The 18666-nt window shown below is 35.8% G+C and overlaps 1 protein-coding gene across 2 annotated transcripts in view; it reads left to right on the plus strand.

Moving 5' to 3' along the window:
* Positions 1-18666, plus strand: part of SEC23A (SEC23 homolog A, COPII coat complex component) — a 71933-nt gene that overhangs the window by 20829 nt on the left and 32438 nt on the right. For both annotated transcript variants that reach the window (XM_036881265.2, XM_036881263.2), the window contains exons 8-12: positions 4551-4709; positions 5759-5874; positions 15651-15774; positions 17297-17377; positions 18356-18445. In XM_036881265.2, coding sequence (XP_036737160.2) covers positions 4551-4709; positions 5759-5874; positions 15651-15774; positions 17297-17377; positions 18356-18445 — 570 coding nt within the window. The remainder of the gene's footprint in view (positions 1-4550; positions 4710-5758; positions 5875-15650; positions 15775-17296; positions 17378-18355; positions 18446-18666) is intronic.

An 18666-nucleotide genomic window follows, 5' to 3' on the forward strand; every position in this document is an offset into this window, starting at 1 on the left:
AATCTGTTACTATCATTTTTTTTTAACTTTCTAATTTGACACAACTCCAAACATATAGACATTATAAGAAGTGTTCAAAGAATTCCCTTATACCTTTCACATAGATTCCTCAAATGTTAACATTTTATTACATTTGCTTTATCCTCTCCATATTTACATAGATCTATTTATATATCATACACATAAATTTTACAAAAACGTTTGAGAGTTGGTCACAAATGTGATGTCCCTTTATTTCTAAATACTTCAGTGTGAATTTCTTGATTACATAAAAAACTGCAGTTCAATTAAAATCAGGAAATTAACATTGATACAATACTATTTTCTAATCTGTGAACTTGATTCAGATTTCATCAGCTACTGCAATAATACTTTTTACGGCATAAGAAAATCCTCGATCATGCATTGCATTCTCTTCAGTGTCCTTCAAGCTGCACTAGTTCCTCAGTTTTTCTTTGTGTTACCTGATAGTGGTATATTTTTAAGAGTATAGCTAAGTTTTTTGGTAGAATGACTCTAAATTTGGGTTTACCTGATCTTTCCTTTTATGTAGATTTAGGTCATGCACTTCTGGCAGGAATATATATTACAGAATTGATTTGTGTTCTGCTTAGTGTAATTTACAGGGAAGTCTATAATGTCTGTTTGGTTTATTACCGCTGATGTTAGTTAGCTTTGATAAAGTGGCTAAGGTTTTGTCAGGTTTCTTTACATTTTTTTTTCCACTGTGAGTATTTTAAAGGGAGATACCCTGTGTACTCTCAAACTTTTACCTGCTCGCTTTAACATCCATTCATGATTCTTGCTTGATGAATTATTATTGTGATGGGTGCCAAATAGTGACTTTCTAATTCTGTCATTTCTTCTTCACTTATTAGCTGGCTTTCTTCTTGAGGAAGAGCTTTCCCTTCTCCCCCATTTATATATTTATATTACTGTGGGTTCTTGGATGCTTATCGTGTGCAATGGATTATATTATTTAATTATCATTATTTATTTGAAACTCTGGTTTGTCAGATTTGGCCAGTGGGAGGCCCTTTAAACTGGCTCTTGGATCTTTATTATATGTCCATACCATTGTTTGAATATTTCCTTGCTTTCTAGTACAATGACATGTTCAAGACATGTCTTGCACATTCCCTGCCTTGATTCTGTTAGCCTTGGTTCCACCAAGCAGATCTAGATGCTTCTTGTGCTCATTGTTACTGGAATATCATTTTCTTGCTCTATCATATCTAGCTTCTAGATCCTAGTGGATGGAGTTAAAAGATGGATATATGTGCATATATATGTACATATCTATAAATGTATATACACATACACATTCATATAAGTATGTGCACATAGGTACATGTACATCTGTATGCTCTTGCATACATCTATGTATATATCTATCAAAACCACAAAACACTATATATTAAAAGCCAAGAGTTCTTTCAGGTATGCCTAATTTCAGTTCAATAACAGGGTTTATTCTATTCCCATTTTCCATATTTGTAACTCCTTTCTCTGACCATGAGAAACTGGGTCCCATTATTCAAATATATTTTCTTATTTGCTCAGTGCTAGAATACACATAGAATAGTTTCAGCATTTCTAGCTCATATCTCTGTGAAAAAGAAGCTGAGGTGTTAGAGTTCAATATTTGTTCAACATCCTGAGAATATATATAGAAAAAATATACAGTATTCAGAAGTGAACTGAGTTGGTTATCCACACCTTCCACCCCCTTGTATAGTTATGTTTTTCATTTGCTATATGTTCCACTAATTTCTTTTTAAAAAAATCCTATTCTTGCTTTGGATGTGTGTGTACATGTAGTGAAACATTAACATCATTCCAAATTAGAGTTATAAAAAAAGATACACTCAGAGCAGTGACATTTCCACCCAGTCCCTTTATTGGATGAAATTTATCATCTAGTAAATTTCTTAAGACGACTTAAGAGTGCAGAATTTCCTAATCTGTTGAATGTTTATAAATTGTTTTTCTGAAGGACAGCTTGGTTGGATGTAAAAAGCCTTGGTTCTCACTTCTTTCATAGAGTTTTTTGAAAATGCTGCTCCATTGTTCTCTTGCTTTGAGGTTTTTGAGAAGGCTGATGCCAGTCTAAATCTTGCCTTTCTGAATTATTTGATCCTTTTGCTTAGAGATCTTGAAGAATTTTTCTTTGTCTCTAGAATCTAATAGTGGAATGTCTTGTGGGTTAGTTTTCTCTAGTGCCTGGTGATCCTTCACTATATGTGTATTCAGGTCTTCTATTTCCATAAAGTTTTCTTGGATTATGGTTTTAAGTTTTGGTTCATTGTTTTGTTTATCATCATTAGGAACTCCAATTACACATAAATTGGATCTTTGCTTGTTTTCAATTTCAACCACTATATCTGTGATCTCTTTTACTTTCTTTCATTTTCATTCTCTTGGTTACTTTCTTGCTTTTCTTCAGGGTCCCTTTTAAATTTTCATTTGAATCTGGCAGTTGTTAGTTTCTCTCTTGCTCCATATCCTTCTCCCTGAACTGCTCTTGCTGTGTGGAAGCTCACATGGGAGATAGCTCACTGGGATTCCCTTTATTTTTTTAACTTATAAGTAATTTGAAGTCTGGGTGTTCTTTGTGTTCTAGTTGAGAAGGTGTGTGTTTTGCATACTTCTGTTTGTTCTTCTTCATCAGTATTTTGGCTTTACATGACTGCTATTATCTCAGATACCCAGCATGAAAAGAGTATTTTTATTTGTTCATTAAACTAGTTTAAGAAAGTTGTAGAAACATTATGCCTCATAAAAACATTCGAACAGTATCCAGGAATGTGTAAAAATGTTAAGTAGAAGGCAGCTTTTCTTGCTCTAGCCCAGATTTGTTGATCATGCAGTTTTAAAATTTATATCAACATTTATATCATTTGCTTTCTGAAGCTATAATGTGGCTTGAAAAATGCACTCTGTATTTTGTCTAGTAAGTGCTTATAGAAATTACAAATTAAAACATTTCTAAAGTAGAGTGGTTATACACATAGTCAAGGAGATGGAAGTCCTTTGTTACTGTAGATGGAGAATCATGTATCAAAGTCTTAGAATGCCCTTTTGTTTTTTAGATTCCCTTATTTTCTTTGCATTTCCTCAGTTTTTCTTTTGTTTCCTACAAAGTTGGTGAGTTCTTGCATATCTAAAGTTTTTTTATTTTCCCTTTCATTTCATTTGTACTTCAGATGACTATAGAATTTTAGGTTCAAAATAATCTTCAGTAGGATCTTTGAGCCATTCTGCTCTAGGATTTTAACAGATTGTCGATAATTTCATGCAGTCTCATTATTATTTCTTTTTGGGAAACTTGCTTTTCCCACCGAACATTTTTATAATTTAATCTTAGTGTTCTGAAATTTCATTAGGCTGTGTTGAGGTTAGAGTCTTTCTTCATTAGTTATGTTTTGTTCTTTGTAGGCCCTTTCATCTTGAAGGCCCCTATCATTCTTCAGCTAATTTTGTATTATTTTCTTTGGTATTCAGTGCTCATTAAATTGATGCTGGACCTCTGTATTTCTTTATATCTTCATTTTTTCCCTCATATTTTCCTTCTTTATTCCTGTTCTGGGAGATTTCCTCAATTTCATTTTCCATATCTCTAACTTGGTCTGCAGACATGCTTTTCAGCCCGTTCATTGAGGCATTTTATTTCTGCAGTGATTTTAATTCCCGGGTCTTCTGAGAGCTGTCATCTGTTGTGCTGTCCATTGTAAAATGTGCTCTGTTCTTCATTGTTCAAACCCCAGTTTCCTTGTGAAGAACCTTCACTGGGCAGATGCCTGCTTTCCTCAGAGAGCAGTTCCCAGGAATTGCTGGTGGCGAGGTCTGGGTAATTAGTGGTTGTTTCTGGAGTTGACTGCACTTCTTTGATTCATTGCTGCTTTTTGGGTTTTTTAATTCTACTTACAGAGGTTTTAAGATACTTTGGGAAGACCTGGCTTACTTACCTTTGGTATCTGGACTTTGTTTTCCTTTTTACTCATTTGTCAATCTAGTCTAATTTGTTGTTTGGATTCCTCAAAATTTCTGGTCTGCTGATAGAACTTTTTCTTATTTTTTATTTATTTGCTTATTTCTAAACAATACCTTTTTTCTTATTTCAGTGGTATCCTGGGAGGAAGGGGATTGAAGTTACCAACTTGAACTAGAAATAGGCTATGCTTATGTTTTAAACATAGAAAACAAAAATGAAACAACAGCTGCAGCTAAACAGGATATAGGCAAAGAGGAAGAACTCTTTGTCTATTCCTTGCAGTTTAGGACTAAACAGGAAAACACTTTTGCTTATAGGAATCAAGATTACAGATTACCTTGAGGTTAAGAAGACACTATTATTTAGAATAGAATTTCAAAAGAAAGTTATTCAAACACCTTGTTTTTAAATTTCATTTTAAACATTTGACCTTGTTATTTCTTAGAAAATGTGTATTTTCCTGTTTTCTAGTAAGAGTTATCAAAAGTCATTATCAGAAACAGATATCCATATGTTTTCCTTTAAATTCTTTTGATGAGTTACTTTTTTCTGATAGTGTACTTTTCCCAACACTGGTGCTCGTATCATGATGTTCATTGGCGGTCCAGCCACCCAGGGGCCTGGAATGGTGGTTGGAGATGAATTGAAGACACCTATAAGATCATGGCATGACATTGAAAAAGACAATGCCAAATATGTTAAAAAGGGAACTAAGGTAATTTTGCTTTTTATGTCTTTTTGCCTTATTAGAAAAAATCCATTTTATGGAAGAGGAAGGATACAGGTATTTTATAATAAGAAATCTTACAGTGTGAAATCTGATATGGTAACTGCCATTCAGAATTGGAGAAATAGTCCCTTTTTTTTTACTGATAATTTAGGTTGTAATATTTTTGGGTTTAATATTTAAAAACTTAATAGTAGGCACCAATATGTATCTCTTTGAAGATTACTCCTTAGAGAAATCCTGTGTGTCTTTAATATTCATGTTGAGGGATGTCTTTCCCTTCGGGAGTAATTTCTTGCATTTTCCAGTTTTTCATTTCTAAGAGGCTTTCCTTTAGATATGTATATTGTTCACAGTTTGAGTAGTCCACTATTTTCTATGAGTTGTGTTCGGTCATGTAACCTAATTTGGGTTAGTGCTAGTCTTTTATTGGCGCTTCTTGACTCCCTGATATTGTTTCTGTTTGTTAACTTCCCTTTTTAAAAACCTCTTTAGAATTCACAATTTTAGTTTACTTGTGCTGTATTATATCATATTTCTTTTTGGCAGTCACTTATTATATTTTAAAAGTGTAATTAATAACAAATAACCTTTGTCAATACTAATGGATGTTTTATTCCTGCCACCTAATTCCATTTTTAGCTTGGAATTTTTCTTAGGGTTCTAAAGAATATTGTGTATTTGTTTATCTTCTGTTTTCATTTCTCTCTGGCTTTGTTATTGTGGTGTGGCTTTAGCCAGGAAGGAGTTCTGTAGTTGATTTACACAGAGTAACATATTCAGTATACCTTTCTTCAAGTTTAGTTTAATTTAGGAATTTATCTAGAAAGAATGGCTTTTTATAAAAGGGAAGAATGTCATACTTGTAAAAGTTTTTTTTTATCATTTTATGAAATATAGAAAATTAAATTATAACAAATCACATTTAAATTATGGATTAATCTTTTAGCATTTCTTAGGTCATTTTGATCTTTTAATGGGGAAAGATTTATAGGATGATTAAGTTTGTATATTACTTTGATTTGAATGTTTTGTAGCATTTTGAAGCATTGGCAAATCGAGCTGCTACAACTGGTCATGTTATTGACATCTATGCATGTGCGTTAGATCAGACGGGTCTCCTGGAGATGAAGTGCTGTCCCAACCTTACTGGGTATGTTTTACATTTTTATGATTTTTGCAATGATAAACTAATAATGACAGTTTACAATTTAAACCAATAATTATAGTTCAGGGAAAAAAATTTGAAATCTAAATATAAACTGTTAGAATTCATATGTTAAATTGTCAAGACTTCTAGATGAAGGTCATTGTATAGAATTTAACTATAGTTTATATACCAGTAACACATAAGTAGAAAACAAAATTTAAAAAGATAGAATCTGAAACAGTGACTGCAATGGGGGGGGTGAGGAATTGATAATTGATAATATGGGTAAGTGTTGAAACCATAATGTTCATGGGAAACCTTCATAAGATTGTATGTCAGTGATACTTAAATAAAAAAAAATATATATCTATAAGAGCATAAATTAAGACTTTAACAGGATCAAAAATAAAATTATCATTAATTAATTAGTACTACATCAGTTTTATCCTTTTGCCTATTTTAATTTTTTTTTTTTTTTTTAGTTCTACGTTTTTTTTTTTTTATTAATAATTATTTTTTATTGAAGGGTAGTTGACGCACAGTATTACATTACATTAGTTTCAAGTGTACAACACAGTGGTAGAACATTTATATACATAATTCTAGGTTCCAGCTATCACCCTACCAAGCTGTTACAATATCTTGACTATATTCCTTATGCTATACATTACATCCCGGTTACTTATTTATTTTACCATTGGAAGTCTGTCCTCTTTTTTTTTTGTGAGGGCATCTCTCATATTTATTGATCAAATGGTTGTTAAAGACAATAAAATTCTGTATAGGGGAGTCAATGCTCAATGCACAATCATTAATCCACCCCAAGCCTAATTTTGGTCAGTCTCCAATCTTCTGAGGCATAACAAACAAGTTCTTACATGTAGAACAAATTCTTACATAATGAATAAGTTACATAGTGAACAGTACAAGGGGAGTCATCACAGAAACTTTCGGTTTTGCTCATGTATTATGAACTCTAAACAGTCAGATCAAATATGAATACTCATTTGGTTTTTATACTTGATTTATATGTGGATACCACATTTCTCTCTTTATTATTATTATTTTTAATAAAATGCTGAAGTGGTAGGTAGATACAAGATAAAGGTAGAAAACATAGTTTAGTGTTGTAAGAGAGCAAATGTAGATGATCAGGTGTGTGCCTGTAGACTATGTGTTAATCCAAGCTAGACCAGGGCCATAAAACATCCACGAATGCAGAAGATTTCTCTCAGAACAGGGGGGGTGGGGTTCTAAGCCTCACCTCTGTTGATCCCCAATTTCTCACCTGATGGCCCCCCTGTGACTGTGCCTGTCTTAGGTTGTTCCTCCCTTGAGGAATCTTACCCGTCTCTGGCTAACCAGTCATCTTCCGGGGCCATACAGGGAAATGTAAAGTTGGTGAGTGAGAGAGAAGCCTTATTGTTTGAAATGGTTAGCTTTTTACTTCTTTGCAGATTTATGCCCTGTGGCTTCTATGCCCAGCATTTGTCTTGAGGTATCTTTACCACTTGGAGGAGTTATGATACTCGGTAAATTTGATATGAGGCACGAATTCTATTTAAGGGTTGTAATTAGGAAGGAAGAAGAAAAGCTATAGAAGTAGCAGGCGGAAGAAAACATGGGAAGATTGATTATTTCTTTGATATATCTTCTTGTAGAGTAACTTCAGCATGTATAGGTTTTAAGCTACTACTTAAATTGCACACACACATTAACATAATAGGAGTATAGTTACATAACCAAAGCATATCTGAAATTACCAGCCATCTCCAGTGAAAACAAGAAAACCAGTTAGGCACCTTAGGCATTTGTGAAAACTTATCTATGATATGGTGGATATTGTCCAACTGAACTTGAACAGTCTGAGAGAAATCAGACAAATTAAAACAACCCATTCCTGGGGACTGTTCACATGCCATATGTTCTTTTAACAGTAAATAGTCTGTAGTTGTAAGAGTTTGGAGCGCTACAATTTGCACTTCTCCAAATTCTTGGTTGAGTTCCAACAGTATAGATCCAGTCAAATTTGTTGTTTTACTGTATGCATAGGCCAGCTTAGATATCTCCTTCCTCATTCCCATGGCAAGTCCAGGAACTGGTGGGATAAGTGCATCTACAGCTGTAGCAGTGCGTGGATCTTTGTTGGGGTTTTTTGATGATCATCTTCTGGCATGAGTCTTCCAGAGAGTGCAGATGTTGGAAGTTCTTTTTCATATTGTATCTTAGTTCATTTTCGGGGTAGCCCAATTAGGCTTTGATCCTCTGTATAAACACAAACAGACCCTTTGCCTACACTTTTATATGCCCTTTATACCCTTGTGTAGAACTCGTTGGAGGTTACCACACAGGAACTGCCCTTTTTTTTTTTTTTTTTTTGCTTTGTTTTTGGTATCACTAATCTACACTTACATGACGAATATTATGTTTACTAGGCTCTCCCCTATACCAGGTCTCCCCTATAAACCCCTTTACAGTCACTGTCCATCAGCATAGCAAAATGTTGTAGAATCACTACTTGCCTTCTCTGTGTTGTACAGCCCTCCCTTTTCTCCTACCCCCCCATGTATGTTAATCTTAATACCCCCCTACTTCTCCCCCCCTTATCCCTCCCTACCCACCCATCCTCCCCAGTCCCTTTTCCTTTGGTACCTGTTAGTCCATTCTTGAGTTCTGTGATTCTGCTGCTGTTTTGTTCCTTCAGTTTTCCCTTTGTTCTTATATTCCACAGATAAGTGAAATCATTTGGTATTTCTCTTTCTCCGCTTGGCTTGTTTCACTGAGCATAATACCCTCCAGCTCCATCCATGTTGCTGCAAATGATTGGATTTGCCCTTTTCTTATGGCTGAGTAGTATTCCATTGTGTATATGTACCAAATCTTCTTTATCCATTCATCTATTGATGGACATTTAGGTTGCTTCCAATTCTTGGCTATTGTAAATAGTGCTGCAATAAACATAGGGGTGCATCTGTCTTTCTCAAACTTGATTGCTGCGTTCTTAGGGTAAATTCCTAGGAGTGCAATTCCTGGGTCAAATGGTAAGTCTGTTTTGAGCATTTTGATATACCTCCATACTGCTTTCCACAATGGTTGAACTAGTTTACATTCCCACCAGCAGTGTAGGAGGGTTCCCCTTTCTCCACAGCCTCACCAACATTTGTTGTTGTTTGTCTTTTGGATGGCAGCCATCCTTACTGGTGTGAGGTGATACCTCATTGTAGTTTTAATTTGCATTTCTCTGATAATTAGCGATGTGGAGCATCTTTTCATGTGTCTGTTGGCCATCTGTATTTCTTTTTTGGAGAACTGTCTGTTCAGTTCCTCTGCCCATTTTTTAATTGGGTTATTTGTTTTTTGTTTGTTGAGGCGTGTGAGCTCTTTATATATTCTGGACGTCAAGCCTTTATCGGATGTGTCATTTTCAAATATATTCTCCCATACTGTAGGGATCCTTCTTGTTCTATTGATGGTGTCTTTTGGTGTACAGAAGCTTTTCAGCTTAATATAGTCCTACTTACTCATTTTTGCTGTTGTTTTCCTTGCCCGGGGAGATATGTTCAAGAAGAGGTCACTCATGTTTATGTCTAAGAGGTTTGTGCCTATGTTTTCTTCCAAGAGTTTAATGGTTTCATGGCTTACATTCAGGTCTTTGATCCATTTTGAGTTTACTTTTGTATATGGGGTTAGACAATGGTCCAGTTTCATTCTCCTACATGTAGCTGTCCAGTTTTGCCAGCACCACCTGTTGAAGAGACTGTCATTTCGCCATTGTATGTCCATGGCTCCTTTATCAAATATTAATTGACCATATATGTCTGGGTTAATGTCTGGATTCTCTAGTCTGTTCCATTGGTCTGTGGCTCTGCTCTTGTGCCAGTACCAAATTGTCTTGATTACTATGGCTTTATAGTAGAGCTTGAAGTTGGGGAGTGAGATCCCCCCTACTTTATTCTTCTTTCTCAGGATTGCTTTGGCTATTCGGGGTCTTTTGTGTTTCCATATGAATTTTTGAATTATTTGTTCCAGTTCATTGAAGAATGTTGCTGGTAGTTTCATAGGGATTGCATCAAATCTGTATATTGCTTTGGGCAGTATGGCCATTTTAACGATATTAATTCTTCCTAGCCACGAGCATGGGATGAGTTTCCATCTGTTAGTGTCCCCTTTAATTTCTCTTAAGAGTGACTTGTAGTTTTCAGAGTATAGGTCTTTCACTTCTTTGGTTAGGTTTATTCCTAGGTATTTTATTTTTTTTGATGCAATTGTGAATGGAGTTGTTTTCCTGATTTCTCTTTCTGTTGGTTCATTGTTAGTATATAGGAAAGCCACAGATTTCTGTGTGTTGATTTTGTATCCTGCAACTTTGCTGTATTCCGATATCAGTTCTAGTAGTTTTGGGGTGGAGTCTTTAGGGTTTTTTATGTACAGTATCATGTCATCTGCAAATAGTGACAGTTTAACTTCTTCTTTACCAATCTGGATTCCTTGTATTTCTTTATTTTGTCTGATTGCCGTGGCTAGGACTTCCAGTACTTTGTTAAATAACAGTGGAGAGAGTGGGCATCCCTGTCTAGTTCCCGATCTCAGAGGAAATGCTTTCAGCTTCTCGCTGTTCAATATAATGTTGGCTGTGGGTTTATCATAGATGGCCTTTATTATGTTGAGGTAGTTGCCCTCTATTCCCATTTTGCTGAGAGTTTTTAACATGAATGGATGTTGAACTTTGTCAAATGCTTTTTCAGCATCTATGGAGATGATCATGTGGTTTTTGTCTTTCTTTTTGTTGATGTGGTGGATGATGTTGATGGACTTTCGAATGTTGTACCATCCTTGCATCCCTGGGATGAATCCCACTTGGTCATGGTGTATGATCCTTTTGATGTATTTTTGAATTCGGTTTGCTAATATTTTGTTGAGTATTTTTGCATCTACGTTCATCAGGGATATTGGTCTGTAGTTTTCTTTTTTTGTGGGGTCTTTGCCTGGTTTTGGTATTAGGGTGATGTTAGCTTCATAGAATGAGTTTGGGAGTATCCCCTCCTCCTCTATTTTTTGGAAAACTTTAAGGAGAATGGGTATTATGTCTTCCCTGTTTGTCTGATAAAATTCCGAGGTAAATCCATCTGGCCCGGGGGTTTTGTTCTTTGGTAGTTTTTTGATTACCGCTTCAATTTCGTTGCTGGTAATTGGTCTGTTTAGATTTTCTGTTTCTTCCTGGGTCAATCTTGGAAGGTTATATTTTTCTAGGAAGTTGTCCATTTCTCCTAGGTTTCCCAGCTTGTTAGCATATAGGTTTTCATAGTATTCTCCAATAATTCTTTGCATTTCCGTGGGGTCCGTCGTGATTTTTCCTTTCTCGTTTCTGATACTGTTGATTTGTGTTGACTCTCTTTTCTTCTTAATAAGTCTGGCTAGAGGCTTATCTATTTTGTTTATTTTCTCGAAGAACCAGCTCTTGGTTTCATTGATTTTTGCTATTGTTTTATTCTTCTCAATTTTATTTATTTCTTCTCTGATCTTTATTATGTCCCTCCTTCTGCTGACCTTAGGCCTCATCTGTTCTTCTTTTTCCAATTTTGATAATTGTGACATTAGACCATTCATTTGGGATTGCTCTTCCTTTTTTAAATATGCTTGGATTGCTATATACTTTCCTCTTAAGACTGCTTTTGCTGTGTCCCACAGAAGTTGGGGCTTAGTGTTGTTGTTGTCATTTGTTTCCATATATTGCTGGATCTCCATTTTGATTTGGTCATTGATCCATTGATTATTTAGGAGCGTTTTGTTAAGCCTCCATGTGTTTGTGAGCCTCTTTGCTTTCTTTGTACAGTTTATTTCTAGTTTTATGCCTTTGTGGTCTGAAAGTTGGTTGGTAGGATTTCAATCTTTTGGAATTTTCTGAGGCTCTTTTTGTGGCCTAGTATGTGGTCTATTCTGGAGAATGTTCCATGTGCACTTGAGAAGAATGTATATCCCGATGCTTTTGGATGTAGAGTTCTATAGATGTCTATTAGGTCCATCTGCTCTACTGTGTTGTTCAGTGCTTCCGTGTCTTTACTTATTTTCTGCCCAGTGGATCTATCCTTTGGGGTGAGTGGTGTGTTGAAGTCTCCTAGAATGAATGCATTACAGTCTATATCCCCCTTTAGTTCTGTTAGTATTTGTTTCACATATGCTGGTGCTCCTGTGTTGGGTGCATATATATTTAGAATGGTTATATCCTCTTGTTTGACTGAGCCCTTTATCATTATGTAGTGTCCTTCTTTATCTCTTGTTACTTTCTTTGTTTTGAAGTCTATTTTGTCTGATATTAGTACTGCAACCCCTGCTTTCTTCTCACTGTTGTTTGCTTGAAATATGTTTTTCCATCCCTTGACTTTTAGTCTGTACATGTCTTTGGGTTTGAGGTGAGTTTCTTGTAAGCAGCATATAGATGGGTCTTGCTTTTTTATCCATTCTGTTATTCTGTGTCTTTTGATTGGTGCATTCAACCCATTAACATTTAGGGTGACTATTGAAAGATATGTACTTATTGCCATTGCAGGCTTTAAATTCGTGGTTACCAAAGGTTCAAGGTTAGCCTCTTTAGTATCTTACTGCCTAACTTAGCTCGCTTATTGAGCTGTTATATACACTGTCTGGAGATTCTTTTCTTCTCTCCCTTCTTGTTCCTCCTCCTCGATTCTTCATATGTTGGGTGTTTTGTGCTGTGCTCTTTCTAGGAGTGCTCCCATCTAGAGCAGTCCCTGTAAGATGTTCTGTAGAGGTGGTTTGTGGAAAGCAAATTCCCTCAGCTTTTGTTTGTCTGGGAATTGTTTAATCCCACTGTCATATTTGAATGATTGTCGTGCTGGATACAGTATCCTTGGTTCAAGGCCCTTCTGTTTCATTGTATTAAATATATCATGCCATTCTCTTCTGGCCTGTAGGGTTTCTGTTGAGAAATCTGACGTTAGCCTGATGGGTTTCCCTTTATAGGTGACCTTTTTCTCTCTAGCTGCCTTTAACACTCTTTCCTTGTCCTTGATCTTTGCCATTTTAATTATTATGTGTCTTGGTGTTGCCCTTCTTGGATCCTTTCTGTTGGGGGTTCTGTGTATTTCCGTGGTCTGTTCGATTACTTCCTCCCCCAGTGTGGGGAAGTTTTCAGCAATTATTTCTTCTAAGATACTTTCCATCTCTTTTCCTCTCTCTTCTTCTTCTGGGACCCCTGTAATACGGATATTGTTCCTTTTGGGTTGGTCATACAGTTCTTTTAATATTGTTTCATTCCTGGAGATCCTTTTGTCTCTCTCTATGTCAGCTTCCATGCGTTCCTGTTCTCTGATTTCAATTCCTTAAATGGCCTCTTGCATTCTATCCATTCTGCTTATAAACCCTTCCAGAGTTTGTTTCATTTCTGCGATCTCCTTTCTGGCATCTGTGATCTCCTTCCAAACTTCATCCCATTTCTCTTGCGTATTTCTCTGCATCTCTGTCAGCATGTTTATGATTCTTATTTTGAATTCTTTTTCAGGGAGACTGGTTAGGTCTGTCTCCTTCTCTGGTGTTGTCTCTGTGATCTTTGTCTGCCTGTAGCTTTGCCTTTTCATGGTGATAGGAATAGTCTGCAGAACTGGGACGAGTGACGGCTGGAAGGACTTCCTTTCTTGTTGGTTTGTGGCCCTCCTCTCCTGGGAGAACAGCGGCCTCTAGTGGCTTGTGCTGCGCAGCTGCGCGCAGACAGGGCTTCTGCTTCCTGCCCGGCTGCTATGGAGTTAATCTCCGCTGTTGCTGTGGGCGTGGCCTGGCTCGGGCACCTACTCCAAAATGGTGGAGTCGCGTTGGAGCAGGAGCGGCTGGGAGGCTATTTATCTCCGTAAGGGGCCTCCCTGCTCCCTGCAGCCCAGGGGTTAGGGTGCCCAGGGATCCCGGATTCCCTACCTCTGGATTAAGTGACCCGCCCTGCCCCTTTAAGACTTCCAAAAAGCACCCGCCAAAACAAAACAACGACCACAAAAAAAAACAAGAAAAAAATTTTTTTTAATTAAAAAAAAAAAAAAATTTTTTTTAATTAAAAAAAAAAAAGGTGTTCGTTCGTTTTTCTTTATTCTGCGGTGCCAGCCTCAGGCCTCTGCTCACCGGTCTTTCTGCCCTGTTTCCCTAGTATTGGGGTCCCTATCCCTTTAAGACTTCCAAAAAGCGCTCGCCAAAGCAAAACAGCAAAAAAGCAAAAAAAAAATGGTCGCGCGCTTTTCTTATGTCCTCCAACACCCAGCCTCCAGTGCCTGCTCACTGTTCTTGCTGCCCTGTTTTCCTAGTATCGAGCGCCCTGCACTCTGGCCCGGATGGCTGGGGCTGGGTGTTCGGCAGTCCTGGGCTCCGTCTCCCTCCCGCTCTGCCTATTCTTCTCCCGCCGGGAGCTGGGGGGAGGGGCGCTCGGCTCCCGCGGGGCCGGGTCTTGTATCTTACCCCCTTCGCGAGGCGCTGGGTTCTCTCAGGTGAGGATGTGGTCTGGATATTGTCCTGTGTCCTCTGGTCTTTATTCTAGGAAGGGTTGTCTTTGTTATATTTTCATAGATATATGTTGTTTTGGGAGGAGATTTCCGCTGCTCTACTCACGCCGCCATCTTCTGCCCCTCCGTATTTTAATTTTTAATTATACTTTATTGGTGCTTAAAAACTACTGAAGATATTTTAAAAATTAGCAAATATACGAATATTTATATATATGTATATTTATGGGTGTATGTATCTCCCTTCTTATACAAACAGAAAATTCTATATACCTTTCCCCACTTGGCACTTTTCAGTTATATTCTGGAAATTGGTCTATAGCAGCACATTACTCTATTGAGTGGGTGTTCCATTTTTTATTCAGTTAGTATTTATAGATGGTCATCTGGATTATTTCCAGTCTTTAATTATTACAAATAGAACTTAATTGAATAGCCTTGTGCATATATTCTGCTTATAACTTTTGATTTGTCAGAACATCTTTGGGATAGGGGATAGATTCCTAATAGTGGAGTGGCTGGATTAAAGACAAAATACATATGTCATTTTGTTAGTTATTGTCAAGTTCCCCTGCACGGGGGTTGCATCATTTTTCATTCCCATCAACAGTGTATGAACATGCCTCTTTTTCCACAACCTTACCAACAGAATATGTTGTCAAACTGTGATTTTTGTTGAAGAAATGGTATTTCAGTATGGTTTGTATTAGACATTTAATGTGTTTTAAAACTTAAAAACATTTAAAATAGGTACATGCTTACTGAAAAAAAAATTAAACACTACATATGTGCTTAAGGTGAAAACACTCGCTTAACTTCCCTCTATTCTCATTCACACGGGTGTAAGTTCGATGTGACACACACACAGATGTTATATGCATGTATACCATACACACCTACATGTTTTTTAAGAATGAGAATGTACAGGTAACTTGCTGGTATCTTCACCAGTGTGGAGAACTGGGTGGTGGGGGTGGGAGAGACACATTTATACCTTTTGAATTTCATAATGTGTGGATATATTACTTATTTAAGAAAGAATTAAAAAAATTACTGAAGATAAGTGTTAGGGGCATGCCAGTGCCCTCAAGATTGAGATTATTTGCAGGGTGGATATAGTCTTAAATATTTGAGTTTTTAAAATTAATGTTAATGTAGTCTTAATTTGGAAAGTATTTTTAAAATTTGTTTGTAGTATTGAGAGGTAATTAATTTTTCTGATTTAAACACATAGACCCAGTACTTGTGTCACATACATTGTTCTTTGTCCTTCCCACACAGAGGATACATGGTAATGGGTGACTCTTTCAACACTTCCTTATTCAAGCAGACTTTTCAAAGAGTCTTTACCAAAGATATGCATGGGCAGTTTAAAATGGGCTTTGGTGGTACATTAGAAATAAAGGTAAGAACTAAAAGTTGAGATGTATTACTGGTATGTTATCAAGAGAGAAATTTGTAGGCTTGAGTATCATTTTAAAATATTATTTTAAAATATCATTATTCAAATTCATTTTATGCTTTAACAATAGTGGTTATTTTGTATTGAAAACTAGAGTTAGAGATTTTGTTTCCCAGAAAAACGTGTCATCATTAAATGTACAATGAAATTTTACTGGAGCATTTCTGAATAGTTGTTAGAAAAGAAGATATTATATAGGTAAAATTTCCTTTAACTATTTTTTATTTATATAAGCTTTAGCTTTTTAAGTATGCATCTTTTTTAGTGCTGTATTTGCTTACATTAGTGCTAGATTTTTTAATTGCAGGAATTGATACCTAACTTAAGAGAAACCTGTTCTATTCCATTTGGATAATTGATAATTGTTCTAAGGTTGGTTGGTTGTTGATATTATTGAGTCCCATCATTCATTTCAAATTCAGATTTAAAAAACCCAAAGGCTTAGTGTTAGTTACAAGTGTATCTCAAGTATACTGATTTTGAATTTTCATTAAATATTTCTTGTTAATTTTGTCATTTTATTGAATGTCTGCTGTACATCCAACATTAAACTTGGAAATTGTAGAGCTCTCAAGAGATATCTAAGGCACAAGTCTTATAAAGAAATAGTCTTGATGGAAAGACAAAATTAACACATGATAGAATGAAGTAACAGATTATAAAATTGCTATAAAGGTTTAGGGAAGAAAAATGAAAATATGCATAATAGTTTATCCTTGAAGGTAAGTGGTTTTATAGTGACTTATAGTGGTTTTTGAAAGATAGGAGAATTTAAGTTGGTTAAGGAGAGTGCAGTTTACTCAGGAGCCCAGCGTGAGTAGAGGCACAGAGGTGGCAGTTAGCATGGTATGTTTGCCAAAACTGCCCAGTGAGAATAGATGGTTTGTATTGGAATGTAAGGGAATAGTTTAATTCTGTGGGTTGGTTTTAGTTTGGAGATGTATCTGTAGGCAGAAGAAGCCATTGTAGATTAAGGAAGAATAGTGTTTTGGGTAAGATTTATCTGACAGTGATATTCAGGATTCGTCAGGAAAAAGAATCTTAAGAAAACTGAGTTAGGCTTTCTAATTTTTTTAGGTAGAAGGTACAAATAGCTTTAATTTTGGTGTCATTAGAGATTGTAAAGAAGCCAACTTGGTGTCAGATTTTCTATGGGAGGAAAAACAGAAGATGGTGTATAAAGTTCTGGATTAGGACATACGAATTTTGGTTATGGTATTGTTTTGAATTGAGAGTGAGGTTCCCAGATGCCCACATTGGAAATTGAGGATTTAAGTTAGGTTGAGGCTAGATTTTAAATTTGGGAGTTATCAGCATGGAATTGCCCACTGATTGTTTAACATCTTGTTTTCGTTGACTCTGGAGTTTTAAATATGGGAGAATATCTTAATTTTTATATACTCATAGCTGAAAGTTTGAGCTTATCTTTGAGAACACCAAAGTGTACTATATTCTTATTTTGCAGACCTCAAGGGAAATAAAGATTTCAGGGGCTATTGGACCCTGTGTGTCTCTCAATTCTAAAGGACCCTGTGTGTCTGAAAATGTAAGTCATCTTTATTCTCAAAACAAAATATAGTTAAATTTCAGGGCAGAACCAAGAGAAACTTGGGGTGGCAGCCTGTAGCATTCCTATCATAATTATTGTGTGGGCCAAGTTTTTCAGTAGAATGTGGTTCATCTTCCACCGGTATGCCCCTATTTGTGATTGCTCATTCTGCATACCCCTTTTCCTATCTACCCTTAAATTAAAACTTTTGTACTGTCACCAGTCTCCTATTTTTTATGCCTAAGTTATTCCTTACCCCCGTGTGCCTAAAAAACAGCAGGTTTGGATATTTGGAGACTTGTGAAAGTTGAATTAATTCTGAAATTTTTTTTGTTAGTAGAATTTTCAACAAAGTAACAAGGTTAGCCAGATTTAAGTTTCAGTTCCTTTTAACTTATCCCATTTAGTGGGCATACAATACAATTTAAAATGCTAGAATCATATAGCTGTTGAGAAGATGATGGGACAAGTAATAAAGTAGGTAATCATCTTTAAAATGACAGCATTTAAAAGTTAATTTTAAGCAGTTTGCATGGCAAAAATTTATACCTAAAGGAGTTATCTTGGGAATCAGACTGCTTAACTTATGCAGTCCTGATCCAGAGAACCTGTATTCATATGTGTGTATATTACATGTTAAATCAATATTCTACACAGATCAAAGGGATAGGAGGATAATGTTAGTTGTAATTAAATGGGATATACTTTTAAGGTTTATGGTAAGAAGAACTTGTATCAGTATTTTGTAATTTACTTAGCAAGAATTTGAATTGTAATTTTATTGTGTAAAAATTTGTTATGATATGTTTATATGATCTTAAAAAATTTAAGCTTTTAACATTCACTGAATGTTAGAAACTTGAGAAAGATATTTTCTTACTGGAGTTTTTCATCTCCCTTTTCACCTCAATATGTATTATAGTGGTAAATTGTATTCTCTAGCTTTCAAACATACTGGTTTTTTTTTTTTTACAGGAGATAGGAACAGGTGGCACTTGTCAGTGGAAGATATGTGGACTCAGTCCCACTACAACCTTAGCCATATATTTTGAGGTTGTCAATCAGGTATGATGTTTTATATTTGAATAATGAAATGTATATTTGAACAAGTCCTTAATGTAGACCATTAATATTTCTTTTCTTTTTCCAATAGTAAATATGAACCAAAGCTAATTATGTTTTGGAGTTTTTGTTTGGCATTTTTTATTTCTCAAGGCTAAACTCCTTGGGGAAAAGATAAACTATAATAGAAAGATATGTCAGGGAAACCTGCAAATACTCAACCT

Source organism: Manis pentadactyla, chromosome 11 (assembly GCF_030020395.1).
Source record: "Manis pentadactyla isolate mManPen7 chromosome 11, mManPen7.hap1, whole genome shotgun sequence".
NCBI lineage: Eukaryota > Metazoa > Chordata > Mammalia > Pholidota > Manidae > Manis > Manis pentadactyla.